Raw genomic sequence first — 18,749 nt, forward strand, 5'->3', positions numbered from 1 at the left:
AGCCAGTCACAAGACTCATTGCTATATGATTCCATCTGTATGGTATTACAGAAAGGGCCAAACTGGATTAGTGGTTGCTTGAGGCTAGAGGTAAGGGATTAACTGCACAGGAGCCCAAGAGAACTTTTTAGGGTAATAGAAATGTTCTATATCTTAATTATCATGAAGGGTTTCCCAACTATATGCCTCTATGAATGTATACATTCTAAATCATTAAACTGTACATTTAAAGTGAGTTTTATTGCATGCAACTGTACCTAAATCTGTTTTAAAAAAAAAAGGGAGGCAAGAAGATAATGGTATCTGAGATTGAAGTCAACTAACAGAAGGAATTCTGCTTTCTGCTGTGTGGTTTGTCCTTAACCACTTGTTATGGATCTTTACCAAAGATTCTCCATTCCATCTTCCAGTTGGTGGAAGTTCATAAACAACTGTATACTGAGTGGCATTTCTCATTGAGCCAGATTGACTTTGACAGAAAAGAATGGAAGTTAATATTGGTCTAAACTGGCTAAGAAAAAGAGGCTGGAAACCAGGGAATTTTGCCATCAGTAGCAACTGCTTTTTTGTGCCAGTTGCAGTGCTTTGGGTTGTTTTTTGGAGGGGGTGGGGGTAGAGGATGGGGTGGAAGGAGAGGAAGAGAGAATCTTAAGCAGGCTCCACGCCCAGCACAGAGCCCAGCACAGGGCTCAATCTCACAACCCTAAGATCATGAGCTGAAATCTAGAGTCAGACACTTAACCAACTGAGCCACCTAGACAATCCAGTGGTTTGGTTTCTTGAATGCTCATTTGATGCATGTTTTTTTTTTTTTTTTTAAAGATTTTATCTATTTATTAATGAGGGAGAGAGAGAGGCAGACACACAGGCAGAGGGAGAAGCAGGCTTCATGCAGGGAGCCCGACGCGGGACTCGATCCTGGGTCTCCAGGATCAGGCCCTGGGCTGGAGGCAGCGCTAAATTGCTGAGCCACCTGGGCTGCCCCATTTGATGCATGTTTATGTGTAAGCATGTTACTAGTGTTGGGAGGTAGAGGGAAAGATATGATGTATTTGATGCTGCTCCAGAAAAACAAATGTTTACGTGGCTCAATTTGATTGTGTTAAAGGTTCAGCTTGTTGGTTTAGATGAAGAGAGTTCGGAGTTTATTTGCCGAAACACCTTTGACCATCCGTACCCCACTACAAAGCTCATGTGGATCCCTGATACAAAAGGCGTCTATCCAGACCTACTGGCAACAAGTGGTGACTATCTCCGTGTGTGGAGGGTAAGCAGGTGCTCGGTTAGCACTGGGCTTTCTCCCTTGCAGTTGTTTTTAAGCAGTGTGGAGTCAACAGAGAACAGACTGGGATTGGAAGCTGTGAGTGTCCTTGTAGCCCCAGGAGAAACAAATGGTAGCAGATCTAGAATGACCTCATTTGGCTCAGCAGATTTCCTAGTAAATCTAGCCAAGATTCCTTGAAGCCCTGCTATGGTCAGGCTACAGTCAGCCCTGGAAACTTGAGGCTCAATTAACCTGATAAAATGAAGAGAATCTTCTGGGTGTGGGGTGGGAGGGGAGGATGCTTGGGGCTTCTTACTCTGTCCATAGCCAAGATATTTTGAGTAAATTTAAAAAACAAAATACTGGGCCACTGATTCTAGTAAAATACGTGAGTGGATTGTGGAGCCTCATCTCCTCTCTTAGTTGAGCTCGTCAGAGTATCTCTTCTAGCCTGGAGGTATAGTGCCCAGCAGGGTGGGTATAGAGGTTCTGTGTTGGACAAGGTAAGAAGACCTCTCCTCTAGGAGAATCTGGCGGTGAAAATTTGGAAAACAAAATGGACAGAGGAGAAAGCGTGGATAGAAGTAGCATTCAAGGAGTTCCTCTGGATTTTATTGCTCTATGATAAAAATGTTTTTCACCCATGTCTTTTCTTTAGTAACATTGTGTAAACAGAACTTTTAAAGGTTTTCTGTGAAGATAAGACTGGCTGATTTTTAAAAATTATTGTTCTTCAGGTTGGTGAGACAGAAACCCGGCTGGAATGTTTGCTAAACAACAACAAGAACTCAGATTTCTGTGCTCCTCTAACCTCCTTTGATTGGAATGAGGTGGATCCTTATCTGTTAGGTAAGGGATGCGTATTCCAGCTTGAAGAAGCAAAGATACATTTCCTCAGATAGAACACTGGGCCTGAGGTACACGCATCAGCCCAGAATGGGCCAGAGGGAAAGTGGCTAAATATAGAATGTGGTCATTCATTCCTCATAGGGAGCTGAGCTTCCCACGTGTGTGTATCTGGTCTCTCCAGTAAGCAGAGTCTAAAGGTCCTGGGATAGGAATTGAATACTTGACCCTTGTTGGCTGGCAAGTGTCTGTGGCATGTCGTCTCTTGGGCTACAGAGAGCAGTAGACACATGGAGGGAAACCTCACACCTGTCAGCCACTGACTTGCACTGGTTGTTTCCAGGTACCTCCAGCATTGATACGACTTGTACCATCTGGGGGCTGGAGACAGGGCAGGTGTTGGGGCGAGTGAATCTTGTGTCTGGTCATGTGAAGACCCAACTGATCGCGCATGACAAGGAGGTAATGATGCTGTTCCTTTCCTGCTTTCCTTAGCTGTTTTCTTTGCCTTCAGGTCAAGGACAGACCACCTTCAGGTCAAGGTCAGACCAGTCTCACTATTTTGCAAAGTACGTGGAAAATCATAATATAATGCCGATGTCTGGTTGCTGAAATTGAAAGTAGTGATGTGTCCAAATTAGCAAAAAATAAACCTATTTTTAACTATAGTGGGTTTTTGGTTTTGTTTTTTTGGTTGACATAAACAACCTAATTTATATCTATAGTTTTCATGTCAGAGATTGCTGTTTTATAATAATGAACTCTCTAATTGGATCTGATGTGATTAAAAAATAACGTCTTGAAATATATTTACTTTTGGGGGGGGAAGGGAGAGTGGAGGGAAACCAGAAAGAGGGAAAATTTCTTGGCAGTAAAAAAGAATCACCATTTTTTCTCCTAACTTGTTTTATGAAATTCTAGTATGTTTCTTAATATTTTTTTACAGTCTGGAATGGAATATGGTTTATTTTCATGGTAATGTTTCTCCTGTGTTTATTGGAAAAGCTGAGGAGAACTATTTGTGATTGTGTTTTCATCAAAGCATTCTTCAGAGGAGAGATTTTGGAAACTGGTCATAAATTTTTTCCTCCCAGAGCTGCGGCATGCTCCTTGTACTCTGATTTCCTGTGGGTAGTGTTTCCTTTTCTTTTCTCCCTTTCCCGGCACAGCGAGGAATATTAGTGCAGATAAAAAGAATGCCTTGACCTTAGGTCAGACACTTGAGGTTGTCCTCAGAATGGGAAGATGGTGACCAGGTTATTGCTCTTAGCGTGGGGTTGGTTGGTCTTTGGCTTTCTGCGATCCTAAGGGTAAGCTCTGTTACAAGACTGTTGGACTTGGCTGCTACTAGGCCAAGGAGCAAAGGAAGAGTTTGTCCTATAGAGAGGACCAGTAAGGAACTTCTGGAAATCCTCTGGACATCAAATGGAACAGGTTGCTACATTTTGGTTATGTGATAACTTAGTCTCCTCTTCTCTGTCAGGGGCCAACCCAGAAGAATAGAGCTACTCTGAATATTTAAACTTGGGATTTAACCTAGGGCATTTCTTACACAGATGATGGTGAAGCTGGGAAGCCACACTGGCAACAGTGAGGTAATGTGGAGAATAGGAGCATCAGGAAACTGCTACTGCCTGTAGGCCAGGGGGGCAAAGGAAGGAAACAGGGCTCCTGGAGCCCAGCGCTGGATCTCCCTGGCCAAAGCTAAAACCAGGGAGGGAACACAGCCATTGCCAGAGACACTTGAGGGAACAGAGAGAGGAGATGAGAAATCCCTTTAGCTTCTCCTTAGGACAAGGGCCAGAGATGGATCTTAACAGCAAATGGGCCCTGGGCCAGCACCTCGAATTGAAGAAACAAACCTGGGAGGGTGGCTCTTAGAGAAACAGAGACACCTCTTAGACCTTTGCTCTTCCTCAGTCTACCTCTCTCTGCCAAAGTGGAGACTTGTTTGGGGGCTCTTGCTGCCTGTACAGGGCTTGGCGTGGAAGAGGGTAGTGTATATCCAGGAGTTGTCACCTTCCCTTGGTTGAGAAGGAAATGCTTTTGAACCACTCCTAATCCCTACCATAGGAAGAAAAACATAATTTCATAGTCAGCCAGAGAAAAAGGAATTTATGAGGTTGAATAGAAATTAGTGCTCCTTGACAATGTCCCTTAGCAGGCAGAACTTCAAGAAGGCTTCAAGAATGATGGTATTTTTTTTTTAAATTTTTAAATTTATGATAGTCACACAGAGAGAGAGAGAGAGAGAGAGAGAGAGGCAGAGACACAGGCAGAGGGAGAAGCAGGCTCCATGCACCGGGGGCCCGACGTGGGACTCGATCCCGGGTCCCCAGGATCGCGCCCTGGGCCAAAGGCAGGCGCTAAACCGCTGCGCCACCCAGGGATCCCTAGAATGATGGTATTGAGTGAAGTGAGTGAAGCCACTCCTATCTCACCAGAAAGCAGCTATTACTATCCTTGACCCCGGGAGATCTTTGGCTTTGGTTTTTCCGTTTTTCTCTCTCTCCACTCTGGTCTGGCTTTGTCTCTCTTCATCCCTTTCTTTCTCTGAAGCTCTCTGCCTGTGTTGTCTCATTGATATTAGTGGTGTGGAATGTTTGCAGCAAGTAATAAATGCAAAAAACAATGATTCAAAACCTAAATTGATTCACTTATGAATACAGACCAACTAGGTGAAGAAATAGAGCATGTCCTAGGGACAAGAGAGTGATACTAAACCTCTTTGTGAAGACAGGAACATCTGAGTCTCCCATGATTCAAAACTGCTACTGCTTCTTTCTTGAAAACGAGTCTTAGGTCTGGGTTTCACAGCAGAACCAGCTTGACTGCTATTAAGTGGCCACAGGAGGGCTGCTCCCGCCTCTCAAATTAATGGCCTTAACTTGGTCATGGATCTGTCTCTGATCACTTACAAATGAAAGCCACAAAGGCCCAGGAAATGAATGTCTCAATTCTATAGTGTTGCAGAAGATACCCACTGGCTGACAGCATGCAGAATACTTGCTCTGACTTGTGCCCTGCTACTCAGCAGGGTATATGCTCTTTGTCTTATCACAAGGGTTGGAGGCAAAAGGCTCAGAAAGCAGGAATGCAGGAAGAAGCCATCTTGTTTGTATAGCAAAATGATCTTCGTTCTTTGGAAAGTCACTGATGTTAGAGCTCTTAGGTGCCAGGACTACAGATATTGTGAAGGGGTTAGGTGGACTAGGGATAGTAGAGTTCCCTGCTCCAGGAAAAGAAGGTCACGGATCTGAACTGACAGAAGCTTCTTATTCACCAACAGGTCTATGATATTGCATTTAGTCGGGCTGGGGGTGGCAGGGACATGTTTGCCTCTGTGGGCGCTGATGGCTCGGTGCGGATGTTTGACCTCCGCCATCTAGAACACAGCACCATCATTTATGAAGACCCACAGCATCACCCACTGCTTCGCCTCTGCTGGAACAAGCAGGACCCTAACTACCTGGCCACTATGGCCATGGATGGAATGGAGGTGAGTACCCTGCTTCAGGCTGACATAGGCCTGGCCACCTAACTGTGGCATTACTTAGTATAGCTTAGTATAGAGTGGTTCTCCACTGGTGGCAGTTTTCTCTCTGGATTTTTGGAAATGTCTGGGGACATTGCCCTAATTTGTGGGCAGGGCGCGGTGCTACCGGTGTCTTGTGGGCAGATGCCAGGGGTACTGCTAAACATCCTGCAGTATACATACAAGAATCATCCCTTCCCCACCCCCCCCTACCCCCCGCAAAGAATTATCAGACCTGGGGTGCTTAGGTGGCCCAGTCTGTTAAGCGTCTGCCTTTGGCTCAAGTCATGATCCCAGCCCCAGTTGGGACTCTGTTCAGTTGGGAGTCTGCTTCTCCTTCCCCCTGCTTGTGTGCTCTCTCTGTATCTCTCTTTATATCAAATAAATTAATAAAACCTTTAGAAAAGAATTATCAGACCCAAAATGTCAATAGTGCTAAGATTGAGAAAGCCTGATCTAAAACAAGGACTGTGTGTTAAGAACTTTTAATACTTGGAGCATTGGAGGTGGAGCCATGAAAATCAATGTCTAAAAAGTAAACCAAATCATTATGTGCTTATGGTGCTGAGTAAAGAAATAGGCAGTTTTCCCCTTCTCTAGTCTGGACAGATTGTTCCAACTTTAGCAAACAGACATAGAAATGACAACTCTTCATTGCCTGTTAATACAAGCAGTGAAGTGTGGGTGGAGATGATGCAGTGATTAACTTTTGGTGAAGCTGGTACCTCAGACTTCTTACATTTCAATTTCTACTTTGGGGGTTGTGGGGAGAGGCCTCTCACTCTGTCTAGCCAAGCACGCATGGAATCCATAGTACACGCACCCAATAGGACTTGGTGGATTATCCAAATTCATGTTACCTACTCCTGCTTCACTCCTTCCTTATCAGTCTGAAGGCCTTATGTTGCTTAACATATAGACTATATATATATTTTTTAAATTTTTATTTATTTATGATAGTCACACACACACAGAGAGAGAGAGAGAGGCAGAGACATAGGCAGAGGGAGAAGCAGGCTCCATGCACCGGGAGCCCGATGTGGGATTCGATCCCAGGTCTCCAGGATCGCGCCCTGGGCCAAAGGCAGGCGCTAAACTGCTGTGCCACCCAGGGATCCCACATATAGACTATAAACTGCCTGTTTTTGTTTTCTTTTTCCTCAATCCTAAGACTGCTTTTGGGACCAAGACCCTCTGCCTCTAATGGTCTTTAAATCCACAAATGAATATGTTATACTTTAGGATCTTTTTTTCTTGTGTAGTGTCTCGTTTGTTTTCCTGTTATACCCAGGGGTTCCTGGGCCTTTTACTTGTTATTTCTGCAGGTAGTGATTCTGGATGTCCGAGTTCCCTGCACACCTGTTGCCAGGTTGAACAACCACCGAGCGTGTGTCAATGGCATTGCTTGGGCCCCGCACTCGTCCTGCCACATCTGTACTGCAGGTAATCATGGTGGCAGGGGTGGGGTGGGGTGGGGAGGAGCCAGGGGGAGGACAGGGGAAGGAGATCTTCCTCTTGTCTCTTTAGAGCTATAATCGTTACTATTTACTAAGAGTGGTTTGAGAGATTTAACGAAGTAGCTCAATTGAGAGCCTCCCTTCACCTGTGAAATTGAAGTAGTCCAAATTTCCAGATGATCTCATACTTCAGTGATTTCAGGGCTTTTGCCATATACTGTTGGCATCATGTATCAGTTAAAGGCCGTGCCTCCCTGAAATCTAGTTGGCACAGAGGACCCAGCTCCAGGACTGTGGAGGAGGGGGCAGTCACTCTTAGATGGAACAGAATCTTTGGGAATAGTCAAAGTTGACAGCCCCCTGGGGAGACTGGACATGGTGCAGTAGCCTCTGAGTTTGTTGAAGGCCCTGTGTGGCTTGATCAGTGCTGTGTGACTTGTCATCCCCACCTCACCATTTGAATACCAAAAAGAATACCCCTCAAAAAATATGCTGGCTGTCAATGTGCTTGTATTCTAGGAATAATACAAATCTGTGATTAAACATTAAAATAATACTGAGGTATATAAAATAGGAAGGTGAAGGTCCTCTTCTCTCTTTCCTGTCCTAGTTCCACCCCAGTCTCACTCTCCATAGGTATGTCTCCTTCAAGAACTTTCTATGTGGGCCCATGCCCACATATGCTCCCAGTACAAATGTCTGCCCCTTTATTTCACACAGACGGGATTCCGCTCTCACCCCAGAATATTCTCTTCATGTTTTCATTTTCGCTGCCTCAGGTTTCTTTCTAACATACTTTTTCCCCTCCTCGTTAATCAGTAGCATCCTCATTTCCTTGTTCATGATGGAGCCAAAGGAGCAGAGTAGTTTGTTGGTTTTCTGCTATTTCATATTAATTTGAAAGGCATGAAACTTTTCTGTTTTGGACCCTCTGCTCACTCCTGTATGTCACTTAGGGCCTTCTGCCTTCCTCTGCACTTCAGGTTGTGGTCCGACCCCTACATTATTGCCTCTTTTCCCACCAGGGGTGTGGGTAGGGGAGGGTGGGAGGAGGAAGAAAGGATGGTATTAACCCCTGTCCGTGGAGAACAGTACCAGTGCCCTCACCAGAAGCCCATCTTCTGCTCCTGGCGACTGCCTTTGCCTGGGTCGAGTCCCTGCAGATGAAGGAGCTGTGGCTGAGGAGTGGGCATGGTTGAGTGTGTTACTGAGAAGGACTTCAGTGCTCTAGAGGCACTGAATGTTTCAAGTAGCTCCACATAGCTCCTGACAGAAGTGGTCCCTCAGAAGGGCATCGTGTACCTCGCCCGGGTTACATGGCCATGGCAGGAGGCTAGTGTTGCCCACATGAGCCTGGCCTCTTATGCTCCTCAGCTCTCCTGTGTATCAGAGACGGGTTTTCACATCAGGATGGGCTGATGAGATCAGGGCATACTGTGGTATTGAAGGTCACTGCCTTTATTCTTCTTCCCTTAAATTAAGAACTAATTGTTCTGATTATAAAAGTAAATGACAACCTTACAGAACTTACCAACTAGAAGAAAGTAAATATAACTTTGCCATTCTCGTAGTACCACTGTGCTCATTTTGGTATATTTTCTTCTAGTCCTTTTTCGTGTGTTTATGTATTTTTTTTTAAGGTGATTACCTTCTTTCCAGTATTTCCCAGGCAAAGAAGGTAGCTTTTCTGGGGAAAATTGTTTTTAATAGCACATGTCCACTCAGCACTTCATATCATCTGTGTAACACCTCACTGAAGTATAAAACTCCATAAAATGGGGTAAAATCCCATTAAGCTGAATCATCAGAGAGGGATCTTTAATTGCTCAAGTAGTTTGAGTGGCTACAAATGACATATTTGGGGATCACTTTTATCCCATCGTCCTTTCCTGATACCTGCCCCAGGTGAGAGGCACCCATCTAGGTCCCTCCACGGGCCTAGCTCTATGGCAGTGACTGGAGCTTTGGGACACCTCAGAGGCCTTGCTCTATGTCCTGGCTCTGCCATTCACTGGCTGCATGCATAGATAGCCCTGTGGCTTGGGGAAAGTGCCTTAACATTTCTGAGTCTCAGTTTCTTCATCTATAAAATGGGGACTTGAAATAAAACCTCCCTCAGTGGGATCTTGGTGAGCAAATGTTTTGTAAGCTACAATCCCCCCACCCACCCTGAATGCAGGGATCATTCCCCTCCTTGTCTGAGTTGTGACCTTGCTGCTGGCTTTCTCTGTCATTAGCGGATGATCACCAGGCTCTCATCTGGGACATCCAGCAAATGCCCCGGGCCATCGAGGACCCTATCCTGGCCTACACAGCTGAAGGAGAGATCAACAACGTGCAGTGGGCATCGACTCAGCCCGACTGGATTGCCATCTGCTATAACAACTGCCTGGAGATACTCAGAGTGTAGCGTTGGCAGCGCCTTGCCCACAAGGCGGGGGCTTGTGTGTTTCCTGCCTCTGCCCCATCCCCAAAGTAAGAAGAAACGTGTTTCTGGTGGCCAGTATGTCTCTCATTGCTTTGCACCACTGTTACCAGAAGCTGCTCTAGGAGTTCCTGGTCAGTCATCCCATCACTGTCTGTGCCAGGCTCAGTGCTGTGTGGCACCTCCTCAGCCCAGGGCTGAGTTTTAAGATTTTCTCTCCTTTTCTCTTCTCCTTTGGTTCCTCCATTAAAATTTTATGTATATTTGTTTGTCAGCTGTTGTGTTAATAAGCATTGCAGGCACCGGCTATGTTTGTATTCATCTGCCCCAGATGTCTCTTACCTGTCTGCTGCCCAAGGCAGCAATCTTGTGTCCATGTCATGTCAGTACTTAAGTGGGAACAAATACCAATCTGGAGTTGTCTTTCTTCCTATTATCAATGTCTTTAACAAATTTCAACTTTGTATATTTTTTACCTATCAGGCTAATTTTTTTATGAAAAGAATTGTACTCTTCCTGGTTTCTTTGTTTGTCTCCTACTCCACCCCATTAGCACTTCCTCTCTGCCCTCAGTGCCTGGATCTAGCACTGGGCCCTCGACCCCATGAGCAGTTTGCCTTCTTGAATCACTGCCTGAGTGCAACATACCTGACCAGGAGTCCCAGACCGCCTTGGTGCTCTGAAGTGGGCCAGTCTTCTTACTTTTTCTTAGCCTGGCTCTTCTCAAGGGCATTCTGGGCTCCAAAACAGACACGTGAAGCCTCCGGTTCCTTCCTGAAGCACCTTTGTTCGACCCCACCAGGACCTACAGGGCATGTGTTAGAGTTGAGAGAGACAGCGTGCCTGACTTGGAGGGAATAGCTTCAGAAAAGCTGAGCTCAGAGTGTATTTCCAGTACATCATTTCCGAGTCTGTTTTTCCCTCTGGGTGTAATCCCCAGGCCATTTACTTTCATGTCTTGAATGATAGGCAAGCACAATCTGTACGCTGAATCTTAGTATCTCTGTTTGGTTAGTTTACTATGACTGATGGTTGACCGCTCTTTGAGTGAGAGAGTCCTGCTTGAGAGACATGTAGTCTGTTTGTCTGATTCTGAACAAGATCTCTTTGAGAGTGTGGGGGACTGTCAGCTCCTGGAAGGAGTGGCCTGATGGGCTGCGATAATCCCAGGCCATCAAATACATAGATACCTATAGGGCCAGCCAATCATTGCACACCTGTCAACCACCTCCCCCCAGCCCCCATTAGGCTTTGAGCAGTATTGGACTTGCAGGCTGCAGTGTCTGTTTCCGTTACATGAATGAGTTTCACACAGGGGGCTTGTGTGTGATTCCAGTGGTAGATGAGTCTTTGGGCTGGCAGGGTTTGGGACATGCTTAGAGTCTTGGGGGACTTTGGTCTGTCGTGTTCTGCCATAGGGTTTTGAGCCCCTCTGGACTGCGCAGCTGTTAGGTAGGAGAGTAGCAGACCTTGAGGCTGGTGGTTTTGTCCACTTGGGTTCTCATCTGCTCTTGAGAAACATAACAATTTTGTTCTCCTGGGCCCTTAAACTCTTGGCTGAGTCTCCTTTTCCAGAGCAGATGTATTTTTTTTTTTTTTATTTATTCATGATAGTCACACAGAGAGAGGCAGAGAGGCAGAGACACAGGCAGAGGGAGAAGCAGACTCCATGCAGGGAGCCCGACGTGGGATTCGATCCCGGGTCTCCAGGATCGCGCCCCGGGCCAAAGGCAGGCGCCAAACCGCTGCGCCACCCAGGGATCCCGAGCAGATGTATTTTTATCTGCAAAGTTACAGCTCTTTGCTTTACTACACAGGCACCTGTCCAAAGAAAAAGGCTCTCTTCTTAGTGTATTCTCCCTTCTACTTTTTCACTTTCTTATTCTGATTTTGAGGCTCTTTAGCTGGTCATCCACTTCAGGTTGACTTTCCTGCATTTACTACCACATTTGCACTGTGTCATTCAGCAGTGTAAAGTGAGCAGTTCTTGGTTAGAACCCTCCTCTGCTTGTAATTGTATTGGTGGTTTGAGGGTCCTTCTCTTAAGGGTGGCAAGTCTAAATTGATGGTTGGTCGCTCTAGGAGGCCATTAGGTTCTTCCCCTGGAAAGCAGTCTGAAATGGAGGTCAGAGCGGTAGGAGGGGCTGGTCCTACTAGGGCAGGATTTAACTGCACTGAGTTCTTAGTTAGGATTCCTTTCCTGAGCTACACTTAAACATGGTCTGAATGGTGAGAAGATTTGTCAACTGGAACTGGAAAATAATCAGGGGGAAAAATAGTAGTAATTAGAATATGTTTGCATAAAGTTGCTATTTACTATGGAACCAACAACTTTTGGTGTTTTTTTCTTTGCCCTATGGGCTCCCAGACCTCTCCACCCCTCCCTAGGATGAAGTGGTCCTCCTTCTGGGCATCTGCCTGGGGCCCAGTTGAGACTCCCCAGTCTCCTCGAGCAAACACACTTACAGCTGCTGAGATGCTGGTATTTTGAAGTTCCGGCTCTCTTAGCCTCTGTTTATACCATACGCCAGGTGGCCTCATGGTGGAGGAGGAGATTTCTATATTCTCAAGACTGAGAAAGCCTCTTAGCCAGACATGCTCCGAGAAGCAGAAATCTGTTGTAGTTTCAAAAGCAAGTATCTGTTTAATTTGTTTAGGTTTTCAAATTGACACCCAGAAAGAATGGGTGGGAGGCTCTGGATCTGCTCTCCCTGACTGTGAGAAGAGCAGTGGCCAGGACTCCCCTAGAAAGGCCATGTGGCAGCATGTCTGGGCTCTGGCTCTCCCAGTAGAGGTGGCCCTTCCTGCCCCCTGGGCCAAAGCTGTCTTTGTTTTCCTTGTCTGCTTTGAGGGGAGGGAGAGGTACTGAAGAAATTCGGCTTCAGGTTCCACATCAGAGAGCTGGTGAATGGGTACAAGTCCTTCAGGGGCTTGAGTATTTATAGCCAAAAGAGTTGGAACCCTCTCCTAGGAAGGAATGAAGCTGCCCCTGGACTTGAAGAGGGGAGATACTTGATAAATGGGTGAGAATTTATCAGAACTGGGATCAGCTCTCAAAGAGAACTGGTTAAGATCTGGTAGAAAAGAGAGAGAAAAAAAAAATTAGACTCCTGCAAGGTTTTGATGAAAGTTTTGGCTGAAATTTTCAGAGATTTAGAATATAGGAGAAAGTCAATGGTTTCTTTAGATCAAGGGAGAAAATATTAGAAGGCATGAAAGGTCTGGGGTGGCCCTGGAATGAGTCTGCGCCCTCAGCCTGTATCAGCCTTTTTGGACCATTCATTAGATATCTGTGACAGTGGGTAACCATGGGGACACAATGCCAGCTTGGGCAGAGGAGTCCCTTCCTGCAGCAGTGCAGCCGTAGGTGATGTTTGGTGGCAACAGTCCACAGGTATTGGAAGCCCTGTGACCATTCCAGATCATGGCTCTTCTTGGTTGTAGGTTTGTACAGAGAAGAGGAAGCAAAGGTTTATAAACAGTCCTGTCAACTTTCCTCCCCTCCCCTCCCTTTTCTTTTCTCTTTCTCTGGCCTTGCTACCATAGAATGTTCTCCCTGCTGCAGCTTAGGCCTCAAGTCTGAGGTGGTATGGACAGGTGGGAGCTACAGGGTATACCACACATGTACAATCCTGCCACCTTCCCCAGTTTGAGAATATGGCAGCTTCTTTGCCTGGCTGGCTTGGAGTAAGGGAGACCATTTGAGTAGATGCCTCTCAGAGCAGATGCTTCCCTCTATTCTCTGCACTCCAGGATGAGGAAGGAAGGTCGTGCCTGGCACTTAGGTTGGGATTTCCCAGGGAGGAGAGCTGAGCTGAGCGTCACTGTGAACCCTGGACGAGGTTCTCCGCACTGCCTGGGCCATCTGCCCAGTGTCTCCTATTGCAGAGAGTTGCCTGCCTCTCCCACTTGCACCCTCCTCTTCTCCCACCATTGTCATTGCTGCTGGCTCTCAAAGTCAAAGATGTGACTACACAGTACAGGCCCGGTCCTTTCAGGCTACTTTATGGATACTATTTTTTAAGTATGGAAACATGCAGGTGCCTTCTCAAAGAGGCTTGGGCTGGTGTGTCAAACTAGAAACAAATAAGCTAGTGAAAGTAAGAACTCAAGAAGAAAGGTGTTGGCAGTCTGTGTAACAGTTAGACACCTAACAAGGACCCACCTTGTGGACAACTCAGTGGAGATGGACTTGAGGTGTCTGCTATTAAGAGAAATGCTCTCACCTGGGGTTGGTTGTGGTAATCCAGTGTGCAACAAAACTTGTTGAGCTAAGGTTTTGACTTGCTTGAGTTGAGTATGAATCATTTGCTTTGGTTCCTGTGTATTTTATGACCCTGTTGGTGACTTTCCCCCCACCTCCTCCCGAGTGTGAACTTGTAGCATGATTGTATAAACCTCTGTGTAGAAAACGGAGATTTCTTGTTCTCTGAGATGTTAAGCTCTAGCCAATCAATTCTGTCCTCTTTAGCCTAGTACGTCTGAACTTAATTTCTTGTTATATATTTAAGCTTTTCCTCTACACTCTAGGTTTTGTGACCTCCCATGGTCAGGTGGAGAGGAAGCTGCCCCCTTGCAGAACTGTACTATCACCATTTTTCTTTTTAAAAATTATTATCACAGGACTGATTGTACACAGGGCTTGTAATAAAATGTTAACACTGTGCTGTGAAACCACAATGGTAAATCTCCATTGAAGGCTACTTCAAAAGGCACCTGAAAGTGGAGTGTTACATCTATGACTTTATTTCTTGCTTCCTGAGTATATTAAACCTAATTTTCACCCTTTCATTCTGTTTCAGCCTCCTGTATAAGAAGTACCGTATTTTCTGCCCATCATACTTTGTAATAAAACTTGAACATGTATAGATTGACTGAATTTCTTCTTGTGATGAATTCAGTTCTCCCCATTCTGCCACTGTGCTTATGTTCCGGAGACACTGGCTGGGGGATTAGAGTCTGCCCTAGTCCATCACACTATACTGATAGCCTGAGTCACCTCTATCAGTTAAACACAGAGCACCTACTTTATGCCAGGGGCCATGACCCTCAACTTGCTTGCAGTCTCCCACATAAACAGTTCCTGGCCATGTTGTACAATACGGGTACGTTTAGTCTTACTGGTTGCCCTGAGGAGGTGGTGATCCCCTATGCCTGGGCAGGAGCCAGGGGAGGTCAGAGAAAACTTCACAAGACAAGGGATGTTTGAACTGAGTTTTGAAGGCTGATTAAGAGTTCTCTAGAAATAGGGAAAGATACTTAAAAGTAGAGGGAACATCCATGTACAACTCTGTAGAGGCAAGAAAGAATAGGACCACATTCAGAGAATTATAAGTTGATGTGGGGTTTTAATGGGGAAGGGTGGGAAATGTGGCCAGAGAGGTAAGCAGAAGCCAGAACAGGCAGAGTCTTTTGTGGGTTGCAGAAAGTTTAGATCTTACTCCTGTATGAGACTTTGGAAAACTTAGGTAGAGGGAACTCATGCTCGGAATTGCACTTTAGGAGGCAGTGAAGAAAATGCCCGAGTAGTGGGTGAAACAGTGAGTCAGTTCACCTATTAAAATAGGATGAGAAAAACTAAAAGCCTGAACTAAAGCAGGAGCAGTGGGGGATGGGAGGACAGGGCATAACTGAAGAGATTTAAGAGACGGGGTAATCAGGATTTAGTAAACTACTGGCTATGAAAGATGGCAAGTGATAACTCCCACACCCTGTGGGTTTGGACACCAGGTTCTGATGGCTGGCTAGGCTTCCAAGTCCAAGCCAATTTCCTCAGCCTATGCCCCAACATGGTAAGACGGAGGAGTACCAATCCCCACTGCAATTCAGAAGCTCTAAGTCCTGGTTGGATACTCCCTCCTTTTATTTATTTATTTTTTTCATTCTGTGCTCATGTTTAATCATTTCAAGGGAAGAGAAGAGGGGCAAATTGTGATTGATTCCATGAGCCTGTATTTGGCAAGTAAACACCTTTTTTTTTTTTTTTTTAAAGATTATTTATTTACTTACTTACTTATGATAGCCATAGAGAGAGAGAGAGGCAGAGACACAGGAGGAGGGAGAAGCAGGCTCCATGCTGGGAGCCCGATATGGGACTCGATCCCGGGACCCCAGGATCGTGTCCTGGGCCAAAGGCAGGCACCAAACCGTTGAGCCACCCAGGGATCCCCTAGGAACCACCTTTGTGTCAGAAGCATTGAGCTGGGGGCATCAGCATTGGGTCTGGGAAAAGAAGTATGTACTCTAAGAGTTTATGGGGCACCTGGCTGGCTGAGTGAGTAGAGCACATGACCCTTAATCTCAGGGCTATGAGTTCAAGCCCCATGATGAGCCTACTTAAAAAACAAACAACCACTTCCAAGAGTTTAGACTCTATATGGCAAAATGAGCACCTGCTGGCTCTGTTAGAACTGTGCTCTACGGTCTGACAATATGTATTTTATGAGAAATATGAGATTCCTGCTCTTTGGGTTTTAAGGGGATCACTGGGAGAGTCACACTGGCATTATGCAACCCTATAGCCTGTGCTAAGCTGCAATAACAAACCCCCAAATCGCAGAGACTGAACACAACAAATTTTTACTTTCTGCTTACATGAAATCCTTTGGAGGTTTGTTAGCTACATCATCCAGAACATGTGGCTTCCAAGGTTGCTTGGGGAGGGGAAAATATTTTAGGATAGTTCTGTCCATATCTGCCAAATTTAGTCACAGGATTTCAACCTAACTGCAAGGAAGGTCAGGAAAGATAATCTGCCTGTCTGCTTAAGAAGAGGAAATAAAGTTGTGGATAACTAGTTATACCTCTGCCATACCATCAAATCAGCAACCAAGGCTTGATGTTAATGATTTCAATGATCCTGAAAACCAGGCTTTAGGGATAAATGTGGATTTATCTTCAGACAGTAAGTATTAGCTCAGACTGAGAAAGTAAAATTCTGCCCTGCTGTTCATCACAGATGAACAGACACAGAACCAGCTGCAAAGATAACAGGAAACAATATTTCTCCCAAGCACACCTGCAGCTTAAAGTGTCATTACAATTTCCGTCTCTGAGTGACTCTTTTTTTAATTCACTGAGAAATTTTGTTCCCTAAAATCACAGACTGTCAGAAAGTTTGCTATTTGAAATTATATCAGTGAAAATGGTCTTGCTTGGAGAAGCAGCCTTAATTTCCAACCCAGAATTTCAGTGCAGTGGTTTCTGAACGCAATGTTCCCCAATTTAGCTTTGTAGTTTCCATGGAAACTGAACTCGGTCTGTTTTGCAGTTCAGAGCTGACGTTGATCCACTTTTCATATAGCTCTGTCTTCCTTTGAGCCTATCAAACTCTATTTCATTGACATTTCACCTAACCTCCACCTATCCCCATAATCCTATAATAATTATTTTTTCCTTTGGTGGGACACCCCAACCCCATCCCTCTGGTGTGCAGTTTTCCTTGCTGTACTGAGTCCATAGCCTGACTTTGTTGAACTACAGGTTTGCCCTGGTAGACTTAAGCTGATAGGACTAGGGCATTCTCAGACTTTACTTTGGCCTTTATGCTTATTTGTGATTATAAATTCCCTTAATTTGCTTTTTGCTATTCAAAGTAACATATTAAAGTATATTTTAAATGACAAAAAAGTAATGCCACATATAAATAGCTAGTAAGCACACGAAAAGATCTTTTACATCATTAGTTATGAGGGAAATACAAATCAAAGCCATAATGAGATGTCACTTTATACCCACTAGGGTGGCAACAGCTATAGTCAAAATGAGATGATGAATGTCGGCAAGGATGTGGAGAAAAGTGGAAATCTCATATGATGCTGGTGGGAACATAAAATAATCCAACTGTTTTTGGAAAACAATCTAGCAGTTCCTCAAAAGGTTAAACAGTTATTACACAACCCATCAAACAAAAACATGTCTATGTAAAAACTTGTTCATGAATGTTCATGACAATGTTATAATAGTCAAAAGGTGGAAACAACCCAAATATCCAACTGATGAATGGATAAATAAAATGTGTGTTCATCAGTGGAATATTATTTGACAATAATAAAGGAATGAAGTACTGATACATGGTACATCAATGAACCCTGAGAACATCATGCTAAGTGAAAGAAGCCAGTCGCAAAGATACTACGATCATGATACTACGTATCATGATTCTTCTATTCATGTGAAATATCCAGAATAGGCAAACCCATAGAGGAAGAAGTAAATTGGTGGCATCCTAGGACTGAGGGAATTGTGAAGAAATGGGGATGAGGGTACCTGGGTGGCTCAGTGGTTGAACATTGGCTTTCAGCTCAGGTCGTGATCCTGGGATCCCAGGATCAAGTCCCACATCAGGCTCCCCGCATGGAGCCTGCTTCTCCCTCTGCCTGTGTCTCTCTCTCTCTCTCTGTGTCTCTCATGAATAAATAAATAAAATCTTAAAGAAAAAAAACCCCTAAGGAATGACTGCTAATGGGTACAGGGTTTCTTTTTTGGGGTGGCTAAAATGTAAAATTGTGATGGCAACACAAATCTATGAACGCATATACTAAAAACCATTATACACTTTAAGTTGATGACCTGTATGACATGAATTATGTCAATAAAACTTATTTTTAAAAAAAGAACTGTGCTGGACACAGGGGTTCTGTCCTGCTCTCTAAGAATTCTCTAAGAATTTTAATATTGTGGCAGAGACATAAATATTTTTATATTAAAAAGTTAGGTACTAGGGTATAGGCGTGTATGAAGGGTCATGTGAGCACAAAGTAGGGCATCTGAGCCCAACTGGAGAATTAGGGGATGTTTTCTTAGGTGGAAAATGATGTCTGAACTGAATCTTGAAGAAAAAGAAAAAACTTAGCCAGGTGAGGTGAAGTGGAACAAGGATCAGCAAAGACCCAGGTTTGTGCTGAATACAGGAACTGGGGAAAGTTCTAGGCGCAATGTGATGTTTCTAAAATGGCAAGGTACAAAGAGGAGAATGCCAGTCCATCACAAAGTAGCTTGGATAATAAGCAACAACAATAATAATAAATTCCTAAGTGAACTCTTCGTTACAGCTAAAAAAATGTGAGTTGGACTCTCAAAGTCGCTCCCACCTTGACCCCAGCTAGCACCAGGTGCGAGGAAGGAGCAGATACCGTTAGGCGGAACGGAATTTGCGGTCGGTGGGGGCGCGTTTTTGGAACGGACCGGGAAAAAGGAAGTGTGCTACATTATCCAGGGCAC

The 18,749-nt window shown here is 44.9% G+C and overlaps 1 protein-coding gene across 2 annotated transcripts in view; it reads left to right on the top strand.

Moving 5' to 3' along the window:
* Positions 1-14,393, top strand: part of DCAF7 (DDB1 and CUL4 associated factor 7) — a 31,334-nt gene extending 16,941 nt beyond the window's left edge. Inside the window, exons 2-8 of one of the 2 annotated variants that reach the window (XR_005983131.1) lie at positions 1,109-1,267; positions 2,002-2,113; positions 2,454-2,572; positions 5,400-5,609; positions 6,971-7,088; positions 9,340-9,577; positions 14,330-14,393. Coding sequence is in view for 1 of the 2 variants with exons in the window: in XM_041725407.1 (XP_041581341.1) it covers positions 1,109-1,267; positions 2,002-2,113; positions 2,454-2,572; positions 5,400-5,609; positions 6,971-7,088; positions 9,340-9,512 (891 nt within the window). In the remaining variant the exon portion in view is untranslated. Of the gene's footprint in view, positions 1-1,108; positions 1,268-2,001; positions 2,114-2,453; positions 2,573-5,399; positions 5,610-6,970; positions 7,089-9,339 lie in introns of both variants that reach the window. The other variant, XM_041725407.1, reaches the window with a different exon arrangement.
* Positions 14,394-18,749: the final 4,356 nt, after the last annotated feature.

The sequence above is a fragment of the Vulpes lagopus genome, chromosome 12 (genome assembly GCF_018345385.1).
Source record: "Vulpes lagopus strain Blue_001 chromosome 12, ASM1834538v1, whole genome shotgun sequence".
Lineage (NCBI taxonomy): Eukaryota > Metazoa > Chordata > Mammalia > Carnivora > Canidae > Vulpes > Vulpes lagopus.